We start from the raw sequence: 18,798 nt of genomic DNA on the forward strand, positions 1-18,798 counted from the left end.
TAAAGTTAATTCAAAGTGCCTTATAGAAAAAGAATATGATTAAAAACGTGAAACAGATCAAAAGACCAATAATAAAAAAAATGTGAGCATCACAAAACCAAAGAAATGCAACAATGGAAATTTTAAACAAAACTCTGAGACATGTTAGAAACAAACTGGTAAAACAACTTTAATGGATAAGCTGCAGTAAACGGTAATGTTTTCATCCAAGGTTTTTAGATTTTGTTTTAGGGTAAAGAATGCTGCCTGCCACTGTTTAGCTCGGGTCTAGCGCTGGTGCAAGTCAGCAACTGTAATATACATTTAGACCCAAGACCATTCGGGGCCTCAACAAGATTCTGTCATTTTATAAAAATGGAGCCAGTCCAGTGATTTAAGGACTATGTAATTAGTATGATCCCTTAACCTGGTGTTGGTCAGGGCTCTGGCCGCAGCATTTTGGATAGGCTGTACCTGCCTGAATCATTTTCAGAGATACCGTATTAATCCAACCTTTCTTAAAATAAAAGCATCTGACAGTTGTACTGTGGTCTAAATTGTTAGTAAACCTTTATTCTAATGTTTTAAGATGGTAGATGGCTTATTTAGTAATAGACTTTATGTGGTTGTTAACATTCAGGTTGGAGTCCAGGATATCTAGGTTTTGTTGCCTGATCTGTGATCTAAACTCAAAACTCAATTGTGTAGCCTCATAGAGCCTAGTTACGTGCTGATCTTCAACCTTTAATTGTGAGACCAATTACAAGGTTGCATTTATTTTGCATTGAGCTGGCACCTCAGCTCGACATTTTGGACACACCGATTCAATGAGCTATGGTCAAGTGATGACAGAAATTAGTTGTATGTCATTACCAAAGATCCTGGAAGCGATCTTGCAGTACTCCCAACATTTGAGCTAGGGGGATCATGCAAGTATTGAATAAAAGTGGGCTGAGAATGGAGCCTTGAGGAACCCCACATCCGATCTTGTTCATTCAGAACTATAATTACCGAATGACAAAGTAGTTCTCCAAGCACTTTTCCAGTCTATCAGAACGTTCGGATCAACTGTAGAACACAGCACTGAGATCCCTGGAGGATCTTTTACCAGAGATGTACCTGTAATACATTCTCCTGAAAAATGATCAGAAATGCATTACCCAACAGGAACAAAGCAGACTGAAGACAAAAATCTGATTTATATGATTTATTAATTAAGAAATGTTACAAATGTGAAACTGCTTGCACCAACATTCCTTCCAGAAACAAATCTGCCAATGCCTGACACTTTAAAACACAAAAGAAGGATTCTCAGTGAACTGCTGCTCTACAAACATTAACTAGTTAAAATCACCAAAAAAGTGTTAGCAGAAGCATGGTTGTGCGTTCTTGGCATGTGCACCAAAAAGGTCAACTAAATCTGGCACTGGTTAGATTCACTTAAGCTCTCTGCTACAACGTCTATGTTACTGGTAAATCACCAGTGTATAAAAATATAAAAAAGGCCATCATTTCAAGAGTCAAAAAGCAAGCTGGCTTGTTTAAAATGACAGAAAGCTATGATGGGTGTTTAGCAACTCACACTGAGTAAGGCTTCAAACCACTGACGTTTAAATATTTCAGAAAAAAAAAAACATTTCCACACTAGAAATTTTTTAAATAAACTACCTTTTCTGAGGCCAAATTATTACCACTTCAAACTGGCACCTTTTTAGGTGGTCAAATAGTAAAAAGTATTCTGAAAACCTTCCATGCGACTAGCTTCTAAACTTTAAATGAAAAGAAAAGCACTAAGTGTGTAGTAAATGTTGGCATATGACAAAAAAATCTGAGGAAGAAAAAAATATATACAGGACAAAACCAAAATCTATGCAATATGCAAAGGCGTCATGTTGCTTTGAGCAGCAATAATCCCACCCCCCTCCCCAACCTGCCAAGATTAAGCCAGTCTTCACTGAAGACTCCTCACCTCAACATCCCCACCCACATATACCCGTTCATACACAAAAACATCATGAAACACGATTACGTCACTAAGCCTGTTAGTTTGGAAATGAGTGAAGCACTGTGAAACTCCAAAACCCTGCTCCCCCATTCTTCCTCCTCCCCCCATCTCCCCTCTCTTCACTCAGAGAGGGGAGATGGGGCTTTGGTGCAGTCGTTCCACTCATCCGTTTCTGGGTTGTACACCTCCACCGTGCTGAGGAACTCGTTTCCGTCAAAGCCACCCACGACGTAGACGGTTTTGTCCAGCATGGCCACGCCGGCGTTGCTGCGGGATGATATCATGCTGCCAAGCATCCTCCAGTCGTTGCGGGCGGGATCGTACACCTCAACGCAGCGGAGAGCGTGGGAGCCATCAAAGCCACCCACGACAAACAGCTTGCCTGCGTACAGGGGGAAGAGGCAAACATTGGCAAAAGTTCTGCAGTGCAAATGGTTTCTTTAAATAAAAATCCAATAGAGAATTCCAGTTAGTTGAGCTTTCTCACATTTTGTTACATTACATTTAGAAAATTTTAAGTATCTTATTGTGATTTTATGTGACAAACAAAAAGTGCATAATTGTGAAGTGGAAGAAAAATGAGGTACGGTTTTCAAAATCTTTACAAATTGAAATCTGAAAAGTGTGCTGTACCATTTGTATTCAGCCTAACCTTTACTGGCAACACAAGCAGCGAGGATACCCACTGTGGAATATTGTGGGGGCAGCATCATGCTATGGGGATATTATTATTATTATTTTTGACAGCGGGAACAGGGGAGCTGCCAACATTTACCTAATTTTCTTTGCAAAATAGCTCAGGCTCTGTTAGATTAGATGGGGAGAACCTGTGAATGTAAATTACAGTTCCACAGATTCGAAATCTGATTCAGATCCGGACTTTGACTGTGCCCCTCCAATACATGAATATGCTTTGTTCTAAACCATACTACTGCAAAGTCAGGCTCATTGTCCTGCTGAAGGAAAAAGTCTTCTGCAGCCTCGAACAGGTTTTTTTCTAGGATTTACATCGACTGACAAGCTAGTCCATCTCTGCTGAAGCAAATCATCCTGATACAGAAGCACTCCATGCCTCAACATTTTGTAAACATGCACCTTTTTACTTCCAATTCAGTTATGTACTCCATTGTTTTTGGTCTATCAAATAAAACTCATTGGTTTGTGGATTTAATGTGACAATAATGCAAAAAGGTTCACTGGGTACTTTTGCAAGGCACTCATTGTATATCGCTATGCTCAACCAGCAACTGGGGGGCTCACCTGCATGCACAGCAACAGCAGCGCCCCTGCGGGCCACGTTCATGGGGGCTACTAGAGTCCAGGTGTTGTTCTCAGGGTTGTAGCGCTCTACGGTGTTCAGGCAATTCCACGATTCTGCTCCTCCAATCACGTACATGAAGCCATCCAACTCACACACTGCAGCCTGGTGCCTCCCTGAAAACAAAGTTGTTACTATTATTGCTGCAACTTCAGTCCAGACCCTACTTTAGTTTCAGCCACCACCATCGTTTTCTGAAATTAGACGCTGTGCCGCCACAAGCTTTCTTACGTTTACATTTCCAAATAAGCCAACACTGGTTAGACTTAGATCTGCAAAATATATTGACTGGCAACATGCATTACAATACCAATGCATACAAAATTGCATTAGCAATGCAACGAAGTGGTAAGATTCTGCATGTCAATACTACCGTATTTTCCCCGACTATAAGCCGCTACTTTTTTCTCATGCTTTGAACTATGCTGAGGTGTGGCTTTTCTGTGGATTTTTCTTCACCCGCCAGGGGGCTCTTTAGGAGAAAGTGAAAAAAACAAAAAAAAAAAAAAAACGACAGGTGGGACACTGAGCAACACTAACATCAACACAGAAAAGATAAATGACGAAGCTCCTCTGAGGCTGTTCAACTCCGACACTGAAGAAAATGACTTCAGTGGTTTCAGAGCGCAGGAGGACAATGAATAAACCAATCAATAACTTTTCTGATTTGTTTGATCAGCACTTTCACTTTTATGCTACAGGCACCATTGGGAAACTAATCAGTTCAGTTAAGTTTAGTTAAACTATGTAATCAGTGCGGCTTATATTGAGGTGAGCTCTATAGTCGGGAAAATACGGTATATTTGGCCTGTTTTGGGGGCTTTTATTGCCCCCTGATGCTCACACTAAATTTTTTATTTAGTGGTTGAGATGCTAAAGTCACAAAGGGTTACGGTATCACAGACACATTCGTAATTAGTTTAGATTTTAAAACTACTTTACAGATTTACTGGTGTACTGTTCGTGAAACTGAGTGGATACATACTGATGTTAAGGGAGGCACAGTTAAACCAGGTTTTTGTCACAGGGTCAAAAACGTCACAGTTCTTCAGGCCCTTCTGCCCGCAGGGGTCCGACCCTCCAACAACATAAAGCTTGTTGTTCAAGGAGCAGACACCTTTTGGAAAGGAGACAGCAGTGAGTTGGACTGGGCAATAAGGTGAGTTTAAAATGCAAATTAGGTAATGTTCTCATCAAAAGGCAAGTATCCCCAGTGCAGCAGACTCACCTGCATTGCAGCGGTTTGTCCTCAGCTCTGGCACTTGAACCCACTCATCAGTATGTGGATCGTACATCTCCCCACAGCTCAGCTCATCAGAATGTCCGTTGGAACCTCCGATCACATACAGCTGACCCTGAGAGAAGTGGTCAAGACATAATAATTTAGCACCTTCTTCTTTGCCTTAGACACTCTGACCGATAAAAGGCATCAGAATATTTGAACAAGTTGATAAATATTGTAGTGTTTGCCTAAGACCAGTAGAGCAAATCCTATCAGGTGCAGCACCTCTAAGTCAATATTCAAAACGCCACTTTGTTGTAGACTACACATGTCTGAGGTGAAATGAGCAGCTGAACCTACCATCAGCACAGCCATCTGGAATCGAGCCCTCGGAGTCCGCATTGGTGCAACGAAAGTCCAACAGTCCTCATTGGGATCGTAGCACTCCACAGTCCTCAGACACTCTTCTCTGTTGTAGCCTCCTACAGAATCAGAAAGGAGGACCACGCTCAACATCTGAATGAGCATTTTATCCCACAAGTTGTTCCCAAAAAGATCAAGTTTTTTGCAATTCCTTTCTGCCAGTAATCTCCCAGCTTCCCTGTCGGTCTTGAAGAAAATCCTCCCCACACTGCGATGCTGCCAGGACCACCATGTTTCAAGGTGGTGATGGTGTGCCCAGGGTGTTACGTTTAAATTTAAAGCTAACCTGCTGCGATGAGTCTGCCATTCAGGGCTGCAGTCCCCAGACCGGAGCGAGCGTAATGCATGGGTGAGAGTGGGTGCTCCTCCAGCTCCTGGGGCTGGGCCTCGAAACTGAGGCTCTTCATCAGGCAGGGCGTGGCAGTCGGAGATGTCTGAGGGCTGTTGCGGCCATGCAGGAAGATCACACACAGCACTCCATCCAGCACAGCCAGACAAAGATAGTTGCTGTCTAGGGACACAAGAGGAAAAAGGTTACTTTTAATTTCACTTCAGGCATGTGCAGAAGCTAATTAACTTCAATCAATAAACACTTACTTGTGGTCTTCTCAGAGGCGATGTACTTCCAGTCTCTCCTGGTGGTCTGTTTTTGGACATTGGCTGCTTGGTTGAAGGGTGAAAGGCTTCCTGAAGAGCTGCAGCTCAGCTGTCTCTGGGCATTCTCACGCACAGGTTTCTTCTGCAAGAGCACAACGCAGCTACAGCAGCTGAGCTTGCACCACAGGCCCACCAGTGGCCAAAACAAGCATCCCAAATCTACGCTTTGATCCGGCTGGCCTAACTATAGTAATTTTAACAAGCCAACCACTGACATGTTGCCAAATATTAAAGCAAACACACTAACAGTCTGCTACATTTATTAGCACAAAAATGGATGTCCTCAACAGCCTAACCAAACAAGCATCAGAGCTCAGCTGACAGCAGCAGACACATCAAGGCTTTATGATGGCATTAAACAAGCCAGATCTAAGCCAGGCACAGGCCAAGATGTATTATTATGCAAGGCCAAACACAAGATGTTAAATTAAGGTCCATACTGCCAAGTTATGCGTCAGAGGCTTCCTAATTACAGTGAAGCCAGGTTTAAGCAGTTGAATACCTGCACAAACTGAAGGTGGTCGTCCTCGCCACCAAACACTTCATTGTGCCCATCAATCATCAGCCCTCCATCCACCAGCTTATGGTCAGGAGAGTAGTAGAGCGTTTGCACCTGCAAGACAAACAGGAACAATACACCCATGTGGCTGTCTTCATGGCAACAGACTCAGAACCCGACCAACAAGGAGGGGGAGAGGAGAGGGAGTTGGCAGAGCTGCGAACAGGAAAGGAGGGGGAAGGACGAAAATCTGGATCTTCAGTTGAATGGAAAACCTCCTTTAAAAAGACACACAGGCTTCCGCCGATGCACAGACAGGTTCACTGTGTGAGATCAAGAGGGGAGCTGTTGAAGGGCTGTCAGTGGGCGGACCTAGTTGTTGTGAGTGCCCTGCAAGAGGGAACTTGACGAAAACTGAAAGACTGCATCTGGAAAGATCTTCAGATAGGCGGCGTACGCGTGCGTCCCTCTCGGCACCAATGCTGCTTCTAAAAGCGCTCCTTGAGCTGGAGAAGTTGGTCATTGTGCAGACAGCCAAATCCAGAGCAAATCATCACATTTATACCCAACAGCTCGTGCCTTAACGCGGTCCAACCAAACAAGCTAAATCTGCTGAAGCAAAACTAAACACTAAAAGAAAAAGGTGCTGCAGTCACAAATATTTAAACAAGGAAAATTTCAGACCTAAAAAGAAACTTTTGTTTTAACTGGTCAGTGAAAGCGCCACAGCTACAGTGCTAATTTACGCTCTTAAAAGGACATTTTCAGTTCAAGGATCAACTGCTGATGAGTGTTGTTTTTATATCTAAAGAGGGTTTGGACCTGAAGCCAAATGAAGCAGAAGTGTTACAGGGTTTTGTAGGAAATGAGGATTTTATACAAAGGTATCCGATTTTACACGAGTTTTTCCATAGTTTTCAGGGGTGTCAGGGGACATTTAAACAGCTGATATATTCCAGCCTAATTTGTTAGACCTGTGAACAAATTTGGCAGAAAAGCCTCATTTATATACCAGATCAGATTAAACTAGTTTGGTAACTACTGCATTGTTTAAAGCAGAGCAGACCGCATAACTGCAGATACCAATTTTAGCAAATTCCAGTTTCAATGAAACAACTAAATAATCAAATGTTTAATACAAAACAAACCAGTTTTTTCTCAAAATAGACCAAAACTACCGAGCTTTCTCTGAAAACCACAGGGGAGAGAGTCGTCTATGGAAAAAGCAACTAAAAACAGCGCATCTCCTTTACAGATTATAGCTCACTGTTTCTGAATCATATCACAGGATTTTTCATTTTTCTACATGATACTTTCAAAATAAGTAACTTGTAGAAAACAGCTTGTCCCACTATCAGGTGCAGGAATTAAACTCTTCAGGCACTATAATCTTGCTTAAAAGGGAGAAGCTCTAGTGCAGTTTTGAAAGTCTGGGAGTGTTTTTGATTCAATATTTCTCCCAGAGAGAAACTGGAATCCGCAGGTCAGAGATTTACAAAAATAGGAAACCAGAGGAAATCTGGAGGTGATCTATCTCGATATATCTACAACAGGCATAATGTAGAGCAAATGAGATATTGGGGTTAATGTAATGATTGCTTAATGCTTGTGAGTAATATGATCTGGTAAATTGAGAAATGGGATGCAATCTGTATGCATGGAGGGGACAGATGGGGGCACAGTATTGCTTGGCTGCAAAGAAGGGATGCTGAGAGGCAGCAGTGGTGCTCCTCTCCTCCCTCTTTTCTTTGACTCATTTACCCTGGTGGCTCAGTCCTGGCTCCTCAGTCTGGTCTCCTGCTGATGATAATAAACCTACAGGGAAAAATCAACGGGGAGGAGTGCCTGTTAGTGCTGGAGCAACAACCTTGAACCTGTTCAGATAATAAAAAAGGGCAGTGAGAAAGCTGAATCAAGGACCAGACCTTTGGGAACCTTTTGAGTTTGTGTTTCAGATGAGAAGAGTCCTGTAATATTAACATTGGGTTGTGTGTAAACCAACCACATATTCAAAACAAAAGTAAAAAAAAAAAACGCCAAAAACAAACCCAAAGGAGAAACAAGAGCAAGCAGCAGTTCTTTTTGGCTCACCTCTAATTTGATGTATGGATCAGGAATACAGTTTCATACTCCAAAAACCTCAAATCAGAGGAAAACAAAAGAACAGTCCTGACAAAGGAGCATGACATCAGCATGCCAGTTCTACTTCAATCTCCTTAATGACTTCTTGAAGTCAACAAGAGGAGGAAGGGGGAGGGCAAAGTAAGACCAAAAGAACTGGTCAGAGTTGAGGCTACGTGTTTTGATACTGACCTCTTCCATCAGTCGTTCCAGTTGGTCTCCGTTCTCCCAAATACTACGCTGCACCCAGTTGAGTACCTTTGAGTAGAGCTTGCCATTGCTGGGCAGGGTCAGGTTGTCCTCTAGCATCACTTCTAACTGTAAGACATGAAAGACTAAGATGTAATGCAACGGTAACTGAAACCTACCTGAAAATGAAGCTGGTTGATTCAGTAGAAATCTGGTTTCCATATTTTTGCCAGGTCAGAACCATAAATGTCAGTGTTTCATATTTGGATTGTATGTGTTTAACCAACACAAAGTAATGCATACTTACTACTCCAGACCTTGAGAGCTACTATCCTGCAGCCTGTAGATGCATCTCTTCTCCAACACACCTGAATGGCTGAATGACCTCATCAGCATGTCACTCAGTTCTGCAGAGACCTGGTAAAGAGCCACTCACTTGATTCAGGTGTGTTGGAGAAGGGAGGCACCACGAGTTGCAGGATAGTAGATACTGAGGACTGGACTTGAGCATCCCTGTCTTAATGTACGTTTTCACCAACATTGCACATATAGAGACTGAAATTTCTGCAAAGTCTTTGCAAAATTCCCAAAGCTCAATCGAACGTTGTAACATCAAATTTCAAATCTTACCACAGATAGAGGTCTGGACATTGTCCAGGCCATTTTAACTAGGGATGCATGATTTATTTAAATTAACATCCGTATCGGTCAGAAAAACTGGGCTGATATTAATAACTGAAATTTATTTCCATCTTGTTGCTGTTTCTGTATGTTTCGGGAGGGAGTTGGCCATGTGGTATTTGTTTGGGTATGTGATGGTGACAGTGATGCAGTTCCAGACTGTAGGGTGTTTAACTGAAGCAGAGAAGCAATGTCAGCTGTATGTTGTTAAATATCGGTTGTCAGACATAAAAGCAATATTAACATCGGATATCAATATCAGCCCTAACTGTTATATCGGCGCATCTCTAACTGTAACATGAATATGCTTTGATGGGAACCATTCAACTGTAGCTCAGTTGTATGTTTAGGGTTGTTGCCCTTTCCATTAACCGACCAGCTTTCCTGTCTCTGCTAAAGAGAAGAATCCCCAGAGCATGATGCTGCCACCGCCATGCATCACTGTAGGATCGGTATGTTCATGGTAATACAATCTTTCTGCTACACATAGCATAAGCATGTAAGCCAAATGGTTGCATCTTGGTGACTTCTCAAGTGTGTCCTTTGAATTTACAAAGGAAACAAATTCATATTTGTACAAAATCCATTTTCTTCTATAGTTTGCTTATTCTAAAAAATAAAATAAAATAAAAAACAACTCATGAGGATTTTTTGCGTATTTACCTTTAATCTGGGTAGTTTGAGAAAGTCTTCCTGTTCAGATACTTCCATCAGATGGTCCTGGATGTAAGCATCCACCTTGGCCAAAAGTCTGCCGTCTCCCATGGAGTTGGCAAAGTTTCGGAAAGAGATTGCGTTCTGGGAATCCACTTTAGACAGCAGGTAGTCACCACAAATCTAAGGAGCAAGACATTTTCAGATTGTAATCATAAACAATGGTGCATGATAATTTTAAGAATTAGTAATGCTTTAAAATAGCACATGAAAAAAAATTGGATACCTGTTTGACTCGCTCCATCTTGAACCTTTTGGCTGCAGAGTACACGTCCTTGACCAGCTCTTTCTCTGCCTTTAATCTGCATCAACACAAAGAAGATTTCAGATACTTTATTCAGCAAAGAGCTCTGCATAGATCAAATACGACAAGGAGCAAAAAAAAAAAAAAAAAAAAAGCTAATTACTGGGCAGTGTACGCATAGTTGAGCAAGACCTCCACAGCTTCTGGGTTCAAGTCCTCAAACGTGATGTGTGAGACTCCATGAGTCTCGATATCGCTGTTAAAGATCTCAAACAAGTATGGACTGCAGCATGCCAGGACAGCGCGATGAGCCATCAGCTCATGACCACAGACCTGGAAAGATTCAAGCAATACAGTCCCAGAACATGTCAGAGTAATATACCTTTATAGTGACGCATGTATCAGACTTTTCCTCGCAGATATAGCTGTGTTTCCTGAAACCATGCATTTGAGTTCCATATTGATATTCTGCTTTTGAAGGTCACATAACAAAGACGTTTCAACAACACATTACCTGCAGCCTAACGTCACAGAACTGGCCGCTCTTCCTCAAAGCATTCATTTTGGCCACGGTGGAATCCAGGAAAGTCTCATCGTCAAAGATCAAACACCCGTTTGGAGTCATTTTGGTGAATTTTGATAATATTCCTGAGGGCGACAGCAAAATAAAATTAAATATTAACATTGTCATGTAAACTGACAGCTAGGAGGCAGGTCTTCTGTACAGAGTGCAACACGCTTTTTCAAACTGTGCAACTCTGGTCATCAATGAATAAAGTCAACTATTACAAAGGGAGGATTACAATAAGATCCTTGTAAAGCGCATTGTGTAGTATCTGTCCTATGCATTAGTCATGGGCTTACCTAACAGACAATAATCCAAATCCAGGGAAACACCACTGCTGATTGTAGAACAGGAACAGGCAAAGCAGACTAAGATCACAGCAGAGCTCAGTCTTCTTTACCCGAGGAGAGGGATGGGAAGTTGTCAGAAGAGATGCCAGCCGACTACAGACGTGCGTCGAAGGGAGAAGGGGAGCAGTCGCACGGACAAACTATCAGGCTTGAAGCGACTATAATCAAGTCCTCGGGATCCCGTTGGCTATAGAAATGTACTTCTTCTCTGTTGGTCATACATTATAACCTGGAGGAGGAAGAGAAAAATAGTTTTGTCTTTTTTTTACTCATGAAATTGGCCCCGTCTGTTCTTGACATCAGAGCAATAACAGCATGAGTCAGTTCCACATGGTAAATGAAGCAACCCCAGACACAGGATGGCAGTTAAAAGACTCTGCCCTCTCCAGATTCACCAGTACTTTTTCTTCCAGAAGCATATTTCCCAACAACACGGAGCTGTCAACGTCTCCAACTGGTCACAAAAAGATGCACCAGAACAGATCAGATCTTCTTCTGATTCATTAAATGTATCAAAACGAAGAACTCCCATCATTTCCTGTCAAACACGGCAACCAACACTATGAGCTGTGATGCACTTTTATAAATAATTAAAATGCTTTGATGCATAAATGATCATTTTTACAATGTTTCATGTAAAAAAATGCAACCTCTTGAATTATCTGCAGCACATGTTTTGACATATCTTCTAATAACAATGCTCCCTAAATTCAGCTACATAGCTGGATTTGAAAAAGAGAATCCTGTATGGCTAACTGTTTCCATTTGTTTCACACTCCTACCTTTAATGTACCTTCTTAAATCCCTACATCCAGGGGTGAAAATGAGCCGGTACAGTCCTGTACTGCGTACTACTAAAAGATTCTGCGCCGGTAACACCGGTACGCAGTACCGGAAAGAGAGAAGAACGGCTGTCTGCTATGAAGCCGTCATCCAGAACCAGTTACGGCTGCAAAAACTCACGAGCAAACAAAGATCAGATCCGCCACCAATAGCCAGTCTACAACAATCAATGCTCTTGCTTTGCTTCTCTCCCCTCGGAGCTCGAGGTTTTTATGAACGGCCAGCCTTTAAAACGAGCACCGCTACGTTTAATGTCTGTCTGCTCGCTGCTAAATACCCCAGTTAAAAGCAAAGGGAGAGAAACTAGTTGAGTTTCATGTTATTTTGCTGAATTACGACAACACAGTACAGCTCGAAAACACCGTTATGACCAGAGATTTCACTTAAACTACACGAGAGCGCATGCGCTCTTACCTCCTAACAGAGCGGTTGCCAAGGAGATCGCTGCGTTCGATTTAACGGACTGGGAGATTTTATACAGGCGATGCACAGACAAAAAACCGCCGCTTGCAGTAGGACAGGACGAACAATAAATCACTTACCATCTACAGAAAACAACCGAACTCTCTCTCAAATTTTTAATTTAAAAGAAAAGACGGAAACTGAACTCGTCTGTGGCCCCCTAGAGATCTCTCTCTCAGCAAAGATAATTGAATCAATCCTGTCTTTAAATGATAGCTTTACACCTCTCAGTCCGTGGGGTATTTTAAAGGTTTTACTTTCTTTTTTTTTATTCATCTTGTTTCTTTCTGTTCTGTAACCCAATATGTTCATGTTTTATTATATTTTAGAAATATGTCTAAGTTTACAATTCTGTGAGAAAAATCACTATTTCTAGTTTATCCAATCAGTCTTTAATACAGCTGGCACAAAACAATTATTAAAATATTATGATGTGCTTCATTTTGTAAATTCGGCATATTATATAAAATTTTGCTGTTCTTGTCGTGGAAAGACCCTTTTGATACAAGAGAAAACTCAAGTTTTTAAGAAAATGTCTGCTAATGATTTAATCAATTAGATCAATCAAATTTATTTTGGTGTGCAGAAAAAAACTATAATCTTTCTCGCGAACTAAATGATATGCTGTATTTCCGTTGTCTTTGTTTCATTTTATTAGTCACATTTTATGGTTCAGGGAAAAAACTACTTTGTCTTCAGAGAGAAACGGGAAGGAACTAAAAATTGGAATCAGCAGAAAATGGGTGATCGGAAATCGGCAACCAAATCTCAGATTGGTGCATCTGTACTTATCACAGAAAAAGGCAGACCACGGGACATGTTACATATAGTCTTTAATAATCCAGTACACAGCATGCCCTGCAAGCATTCATTGTCTAACTATGGATATACGGAGAAATGACCTACTTCCAAGCTGTTATGCAACATCTGGCAGAAGATTCCTGGTGAAGGCTCAAGTGTTCAACTCCTCCACATTGCTATGCCCACCACAATAACTCATATCCAGTCTCGTTTTCACTAAAAGAGGCTCTGGCATGCCACACCCCCAACTCTCTAGATAGTTCTTTTAACATGTAGCTTTCATTTTAATCACCACATCAGCCATCATTCTGAAAGCCAGTAAGCCATTGAGAAATGCCATTTGCTAAATGAATGTAATGCCTATTTAAAGCCTGTGTGAGGTTGTTTATGACTGCTGCCAGCTGCACACAAGATTCATAAGCAAAACTACAGTGGTGATATGGAAATTGAATTTGAGGGGGGAAAAAAACAGCATTGCACACACGGCTAGGAAATCAGCACCAAACAGATGAAGAATCACAGAGCGAGTCCCTGTCCGGTTTGTTAGGGAGGGTAGCTCTGAATGTATTTTCCCTCTCTCTAATTATTCCATCTGATTAAACAGGCAGAGGTGCAGGTCTGACGCTGAACAATCAATGCTTGTTAGACACCCACCTGGTGGCCAAGTGGGATATTGGGGAATATTCCACCCCTCTTTGAGTGGAAATTTACCGGTGGAATTTTAACATCAATTGTGTGTTTATGTAGCAACGAGTGCAAACAAAACAGGCAAAGTTTACCAGACTGCAATTTTATATGAATAGCGGAACAATGAAAATAAGAGAAACACCCACCCCGCATAGCATCGGTTTTTTTTTTTTTTTTTGGTCAGCAGTCAATTAGGAATAACCACGTGGTTTCCATTTCCAAAACCAAATTAATAGCAGAATACCACTGAATCAGGTACTAATGCACAAATATAAATTCAACAACTGAAGAAATCCAAATCGGAAAGAACTGTCTGCACAATTTCCTTTTACAGAAAATCACATGAAACTAGAACACCATCCCCCTCTGAAGGCCACGGTGTCTCATGTTCTTCTGATCGAGGCAACGTACTTTCCTTTAAGAGCAGGGCCATGATGGATGGCTGCAAGGCGAGCCACAAGTCATTCAATCCGCCACCGGAATCTGGGTCACGAACAGGGAGAGACCCCTCAAAGTATCCGATTAGACTGACTCGACGTCGGCGACATATTCCAAAGCAGGAGATTCTAATAATGTAGCTAACAAGCCAACTGAAAAGGGGGCAGTAAAGCAACCAAAAGGGACGAGGTCCTGAAGCAAAGGAGATGTTAGATCTCATACTACACAACCTGCTGGCTACAGCTTAGGATAGGGGGCCGTGTTATTTTAAACCATCGGGAGGGTTTTATCGGAATCCGTCGCGAGTGGGTTGTTCGTGTTAAGCCATTAAAAGCGGAAAGAGGCGGTTTGTGTGACATTTTCGCGCCTCCTTAACGTTCGCGCTATTTCCAGGAGTTTTCTTTGTTCCATCTCAATCAGCGATTATAGACGAACAATCACCACAAATCAATGGCTACGCGATAAAAATAAAAAAAAAGACACAGGTTTAACGAATAATAATAACCTAAACCCTAATGAATTTCACAAAGACAAATATTGTTCGTTCACACATAGGAGAGGGAAAAGGAGAAAAAGCCTTACCTGAGGCGTTTGACAACAAGCAAAATTAGGCATATTTAATGCGAACTCAGAGTTTCTTGGTTGGGTTTAGGGAAGAAACGCAACGCCACTACACTCAAAACCTGTAGCGTGTTTAAAACGTGTCTCTGTAGCTGCTGAAGGAACACGGCCACTCTGTCCAAGCTGGAATGGCTGGCGAGGAGAATGCGCGCACCCGAAAAATGACCCGCGTAAGCGCCACGCGGCTTCCGACGTCATTAGTGGGCGGTGCTAGAAGCTTTTGAACGCCCCAGCTGTCTATGTAAAGTAGGCTGTTAAGACATATAATCTAACTTCATTTGGATGATGTTCAGAGATCAATCACTACATAAAATGGGCATCTGCATATAAAGAGTTGTCATTGCATTCACGATCAGGTCACAAGGGTAACAGGTCTAGGAAGGAAACCAAGACAGCCATTTTCCACTCATTGCGGGGTATCCCAAGTTGTTCTCAAGCCACTGGAGAAATACAGTCCATCCGACGAGACCGTTGATTATTCCTGGAAAACATCCAAAGGGAGGTCCCCCTGTCCCATAATAAATTGCTCAGATCTCCCTAAACTGACAGTGTTTGATGAAGAGAAGCAGTGGTTCTACTCCACGCTCCTCGTCCTATCCCCAAGGCTGAGCTGGGCCACCCTAAAGAGGGAGCTAGGACAGCGCCTTGTTTTCATTATACAGAAATCTCTATGAAGGAAGACCAAATGTGCTGGTATATCTTGTGCGAGGTGAAGGCACGCACATTACCATCCAGTGAAATTGGTTATAGTTATTTTTACATTATATATTTTATACTTTAAATATAACAAAATACAACATCAGCAGACTACATATCTGGCCTCCCAGTTGTTTAAGAAGCAAATAGAACAAGATTATCCCTTTGTTGCTTTTTACATGTTGCTAAGATTGATTAAAACAGACAGAAATTGATTTTTACATTTCTCTGTTTTACATTTGATGGCCAGAACTTGCTGGTGCACAAAATCATAATTTTATTTTTCTGCAATAAACAGCAATAAATTATCATTCTCAAAATCTAAAATATAATGAGAAACAATAGGGGTTAAAGATATCACGGATGTGAGTTTTTTCTAACAGGAATTCACTTAAGGAAATTCAAGGTTGGTTCCACATTGGAAGAATGCACCTGTTAGTATCTGAGGCTGAAAGCAAATTACAAATAAATGGGGAAAGTGAACTAATGGGTCTAAGCAAGACAACTAGCTTTATGAATAAATGATGCATTAATTTTGATTAAAATTATCTCTGGATATCCAATTCAGTTTCAGGTTAAATGTTAAATTTACTTGCCATAAAAATGGGGGAGCTCTGCAGTGGTTCGACCGACGTGGACCATTTACGAAAGGACACTATGAGAGGGCACAAGTTCCCTGCCCAACATGTTTAAGATAATTTTTTTGGCATTAATAACCTTTATTGTCCCTAATCAGACAGGAAGTAAGGTAGAGAGAGAAGGGGAAGACATGCAGCAAATGGCCCGTGACCGGGAATCGAACCCAGGACATCTGCGTCGAGGACTACAGCTTCAGCATATGCTATCCCAACTGAACCAGCAGCGCCCCCCTATGCCCAAAATTTGAATGTGTACTGTAACTGAACAAAATACGTTCAAGGTAAAGCGTAAAAAAACTCAATAGAGTTTAAATTATATAAAAATTATTACTCATCACAATACACAGTAATCACAAGACACCACTAAGATAAAGCCTGTCTTGGAGCAAAACAAGCACGATGAACCAAAAAAAAAAACCAACTTTAAAACGACTAAAAACATAATAAAAAATAAGCAGAAAGTAAAATGAAATGAAACAAATTGGAAATAACAAAATCAAAAAAAGTAAAATCCACTTAAACTTCTTGTCACATTTTGTCCTAATGATGACTGGTCCAATCAGACATAGTAGCTTGCTGCAGAATCCAAGGTAGACAAGTTAAATGTAAATTAAATGAAAGTTCCACTTTTGCTTCATTCCTACTGCTTTACTCACCACTTGCCTTATGTGCTAGCTCTGACTCATGACAACTAACCCAACAATCACCACTGCATAGATTATTTAATGTCCATTAAGGAGGAACATCCGGGCCAAATCTTCCCTGCTGCTGCACACACATCACTGGACTCATTCATGTGCCTTGACTGAAAAGAGCTTAGTGCTACCTTAGTGCGTCATTAATTAGATAAGACAGCAAGGACTCTTGTTATAACAGAGGTGTCAGTCAGGGCTTTACATGGAATTGTGATTCTGCACACCTATGTGTCAGTGACATGAATACAAAAGTTGTTTATTATTTTTGTTTCATAAACTTTGGTGCAAGTTTTTCAAACACAACACTATGTGTTTCCATCCATGAGGCAACGATGATGAATGACTAGTTGCCAAGTATGAACTGCATCAAATTTAACCTCTTAAGAACTTTAAGAACAGGCCGCTCCAGGTTCAAACAATTCAGAGGACAGATAACTACAAAGGTCATAATGCATTAGTTGTTTTTATTAAAACAATTTAAACTAACCTAGTACATGCCCATTTCCAGTTATCTCTGAAAAGCTTTTCCTAGATTACAAAACACACTGTACTGTAACTACAACAACTACTCCCAACATTTCTCAGGACACCATTTGGTCTTCAATGAAAGGTTTGTCTTTACAAATGCTCTTTTGGGCCTTTTACTATCAGCATTCCCCTGACGGTCTGCAGAGATGAATAAAGATCCCCTGGCAAGCGCCAAGGCTATTTCTCTACACAGTGGCCAGACACTGAGAAACAGTCCTTTTAATTACAGCTTATAGAGTACAGCCAATGCATTCAGCTGACTTCTTTGGTTCTCTGCTGATTTGACTTAGAAATAAAAGTGGTAAAAAGGAGTAATGACTTTCCCATATGACTTAGGAAGGAAACTGATTTTTTTTCTTTTTAATTCTAGTAATATATAAAAGCCTGTTTGGAATTTTGCAGAACTACAGTGCTGTGAAAAATACAAATGATGAATAAAATGAATGGTTAAATTTACCAAACAACAGTAAAATAAACAGCCACACCAAGGCTTGTTAAGTCCCAGACCCGTAGAATCAAGAAGCCACTGAAAAAGACCCTGTCTGACAGCATGAAGCAGGCGAACAAAATCTCAAGAAGCAACACATTATGACCCAATCTGAAGAAATTAAAAATCAAAGCCATTTGTTGCTTTTTAGTTCGTAAAGAGATACTCCTTTTTTAGCACTCAGAATTGTTGTCTGAGTGCCAAAAAGAAGCCCAACAGATTTACTTTCAAAAGTGGAGCATTATGGCTAACGCTTTAATGTTCTGCTTGATATTTATAAAATCAATTTTATTTAGAGGGCTGCACGGTGACGCAGTTGGTAGCACTGTTGCCTTGCAGCAAGAAGGTCCTGGGGGTCTTTCTGCATGGAGTTTGCATGTTCTCCCCGTGCATGCGTGGGTTCTCACCAGGTACTCCGGCTTCCTCCCACAGTCCAAAGACATGCCTGTTAGGTTAATTGGTCACTCTAAATTGCCTTTAGGTGTATGAATGAGTGTGCACTTGGTTGTATGTCTATTGCCCTGTGATGGACTGGCGACCTGTCCATGGTGTACCCTGCCTTTTGCCCATAGACTGCTGGAGATAGGCACCGGCTTCCCCGTGACCCACTATGGAATAAGCGGTAGAAAATCAGAATCAGAATCAGAATCAGAAAAGCTTTATTGCCAAGTACGTTTTTGGACATACAAGGAATTTGTTCTGGCGTAGTCAGTGCAATACAGTACAAATTAAACAGTATAAACATATCTACAATATAATATAAATATATGTGCACAGTTTTAAGTGAGTGAGAGTAAATATAGAGCAGTATAAGATGCAAGAGCAATACAACAGTGCAGGTGATCATTGTGCAAGTAAAGCAGGAGTCCATGCTGAGCGTTAATGTAACGCATAGAGTTGCAGGTTACAGGTGTCCTGTCAGCAAAAAAGGGGGG

General features: G+C 41.3%; 1 protein-coding gene across 1 annotated transcript; it reads right to left on the reverse strand.

The window, feature by feature from the left end:
- Positions 1-1,171: 1,171 nt before the first annotated feature.
- On the reverse strand, positions 1,172-14,961 carry ivns1abpa (influenza virus NS1A binding protein a). The gene is made up of 15 exons (XM_047374850.1): positions 14,781-14,961; positions 10,917-11,196; positions 10,567-10,700; positions 10,216-10,385; positions 10,035-10,110; positions 9,758-9,931; positions 8,417-8,542; positions 6,107-6,217; positions 5,545-5,686; positions 5,234-5,458; positions 4,885-5,006; positions 4,531-4,657; positions 4,288-4,419; positions 3,245-3,418; positions 1,172-2,366 (listed from the first exon to the last, which is right to left on the reverse strand). The coding sequence occupies exons 3-15, from the start codon at positions 10,675-10,677 to the stop codon at positions 2,104-2,106; spliced, it is 1,953 nt and encodes a 650-aa protein (XP_047230806.1). The 5' UTR covers positions 10,678-10,700; positions 10,917-11,196; positions 14,781-14,961; the 3' UTR covers positions 1,172-2,103.
- Positions 14,962-18,798: the final 3,837 nt, after the last annotated feature.

Source organism: Girardinichthys multiradiatus, chromosome 9, assembly GCF_021462225.1.
Source record: "Girardinichthys multiradiatus isolate DD_20200921_A chromosome 9, DD_fGirMul_XY1, whole genome shotgun sequence".
In the NCBI taxonomy this organism is placed as follows: domain Eukaryota; kingdom Metazoa; phylum Chordata; class Actinopteri; order Cyprinodontiformes; family Goodeidae; genus Girardinichthys; species Girardinichthys multiradiatus.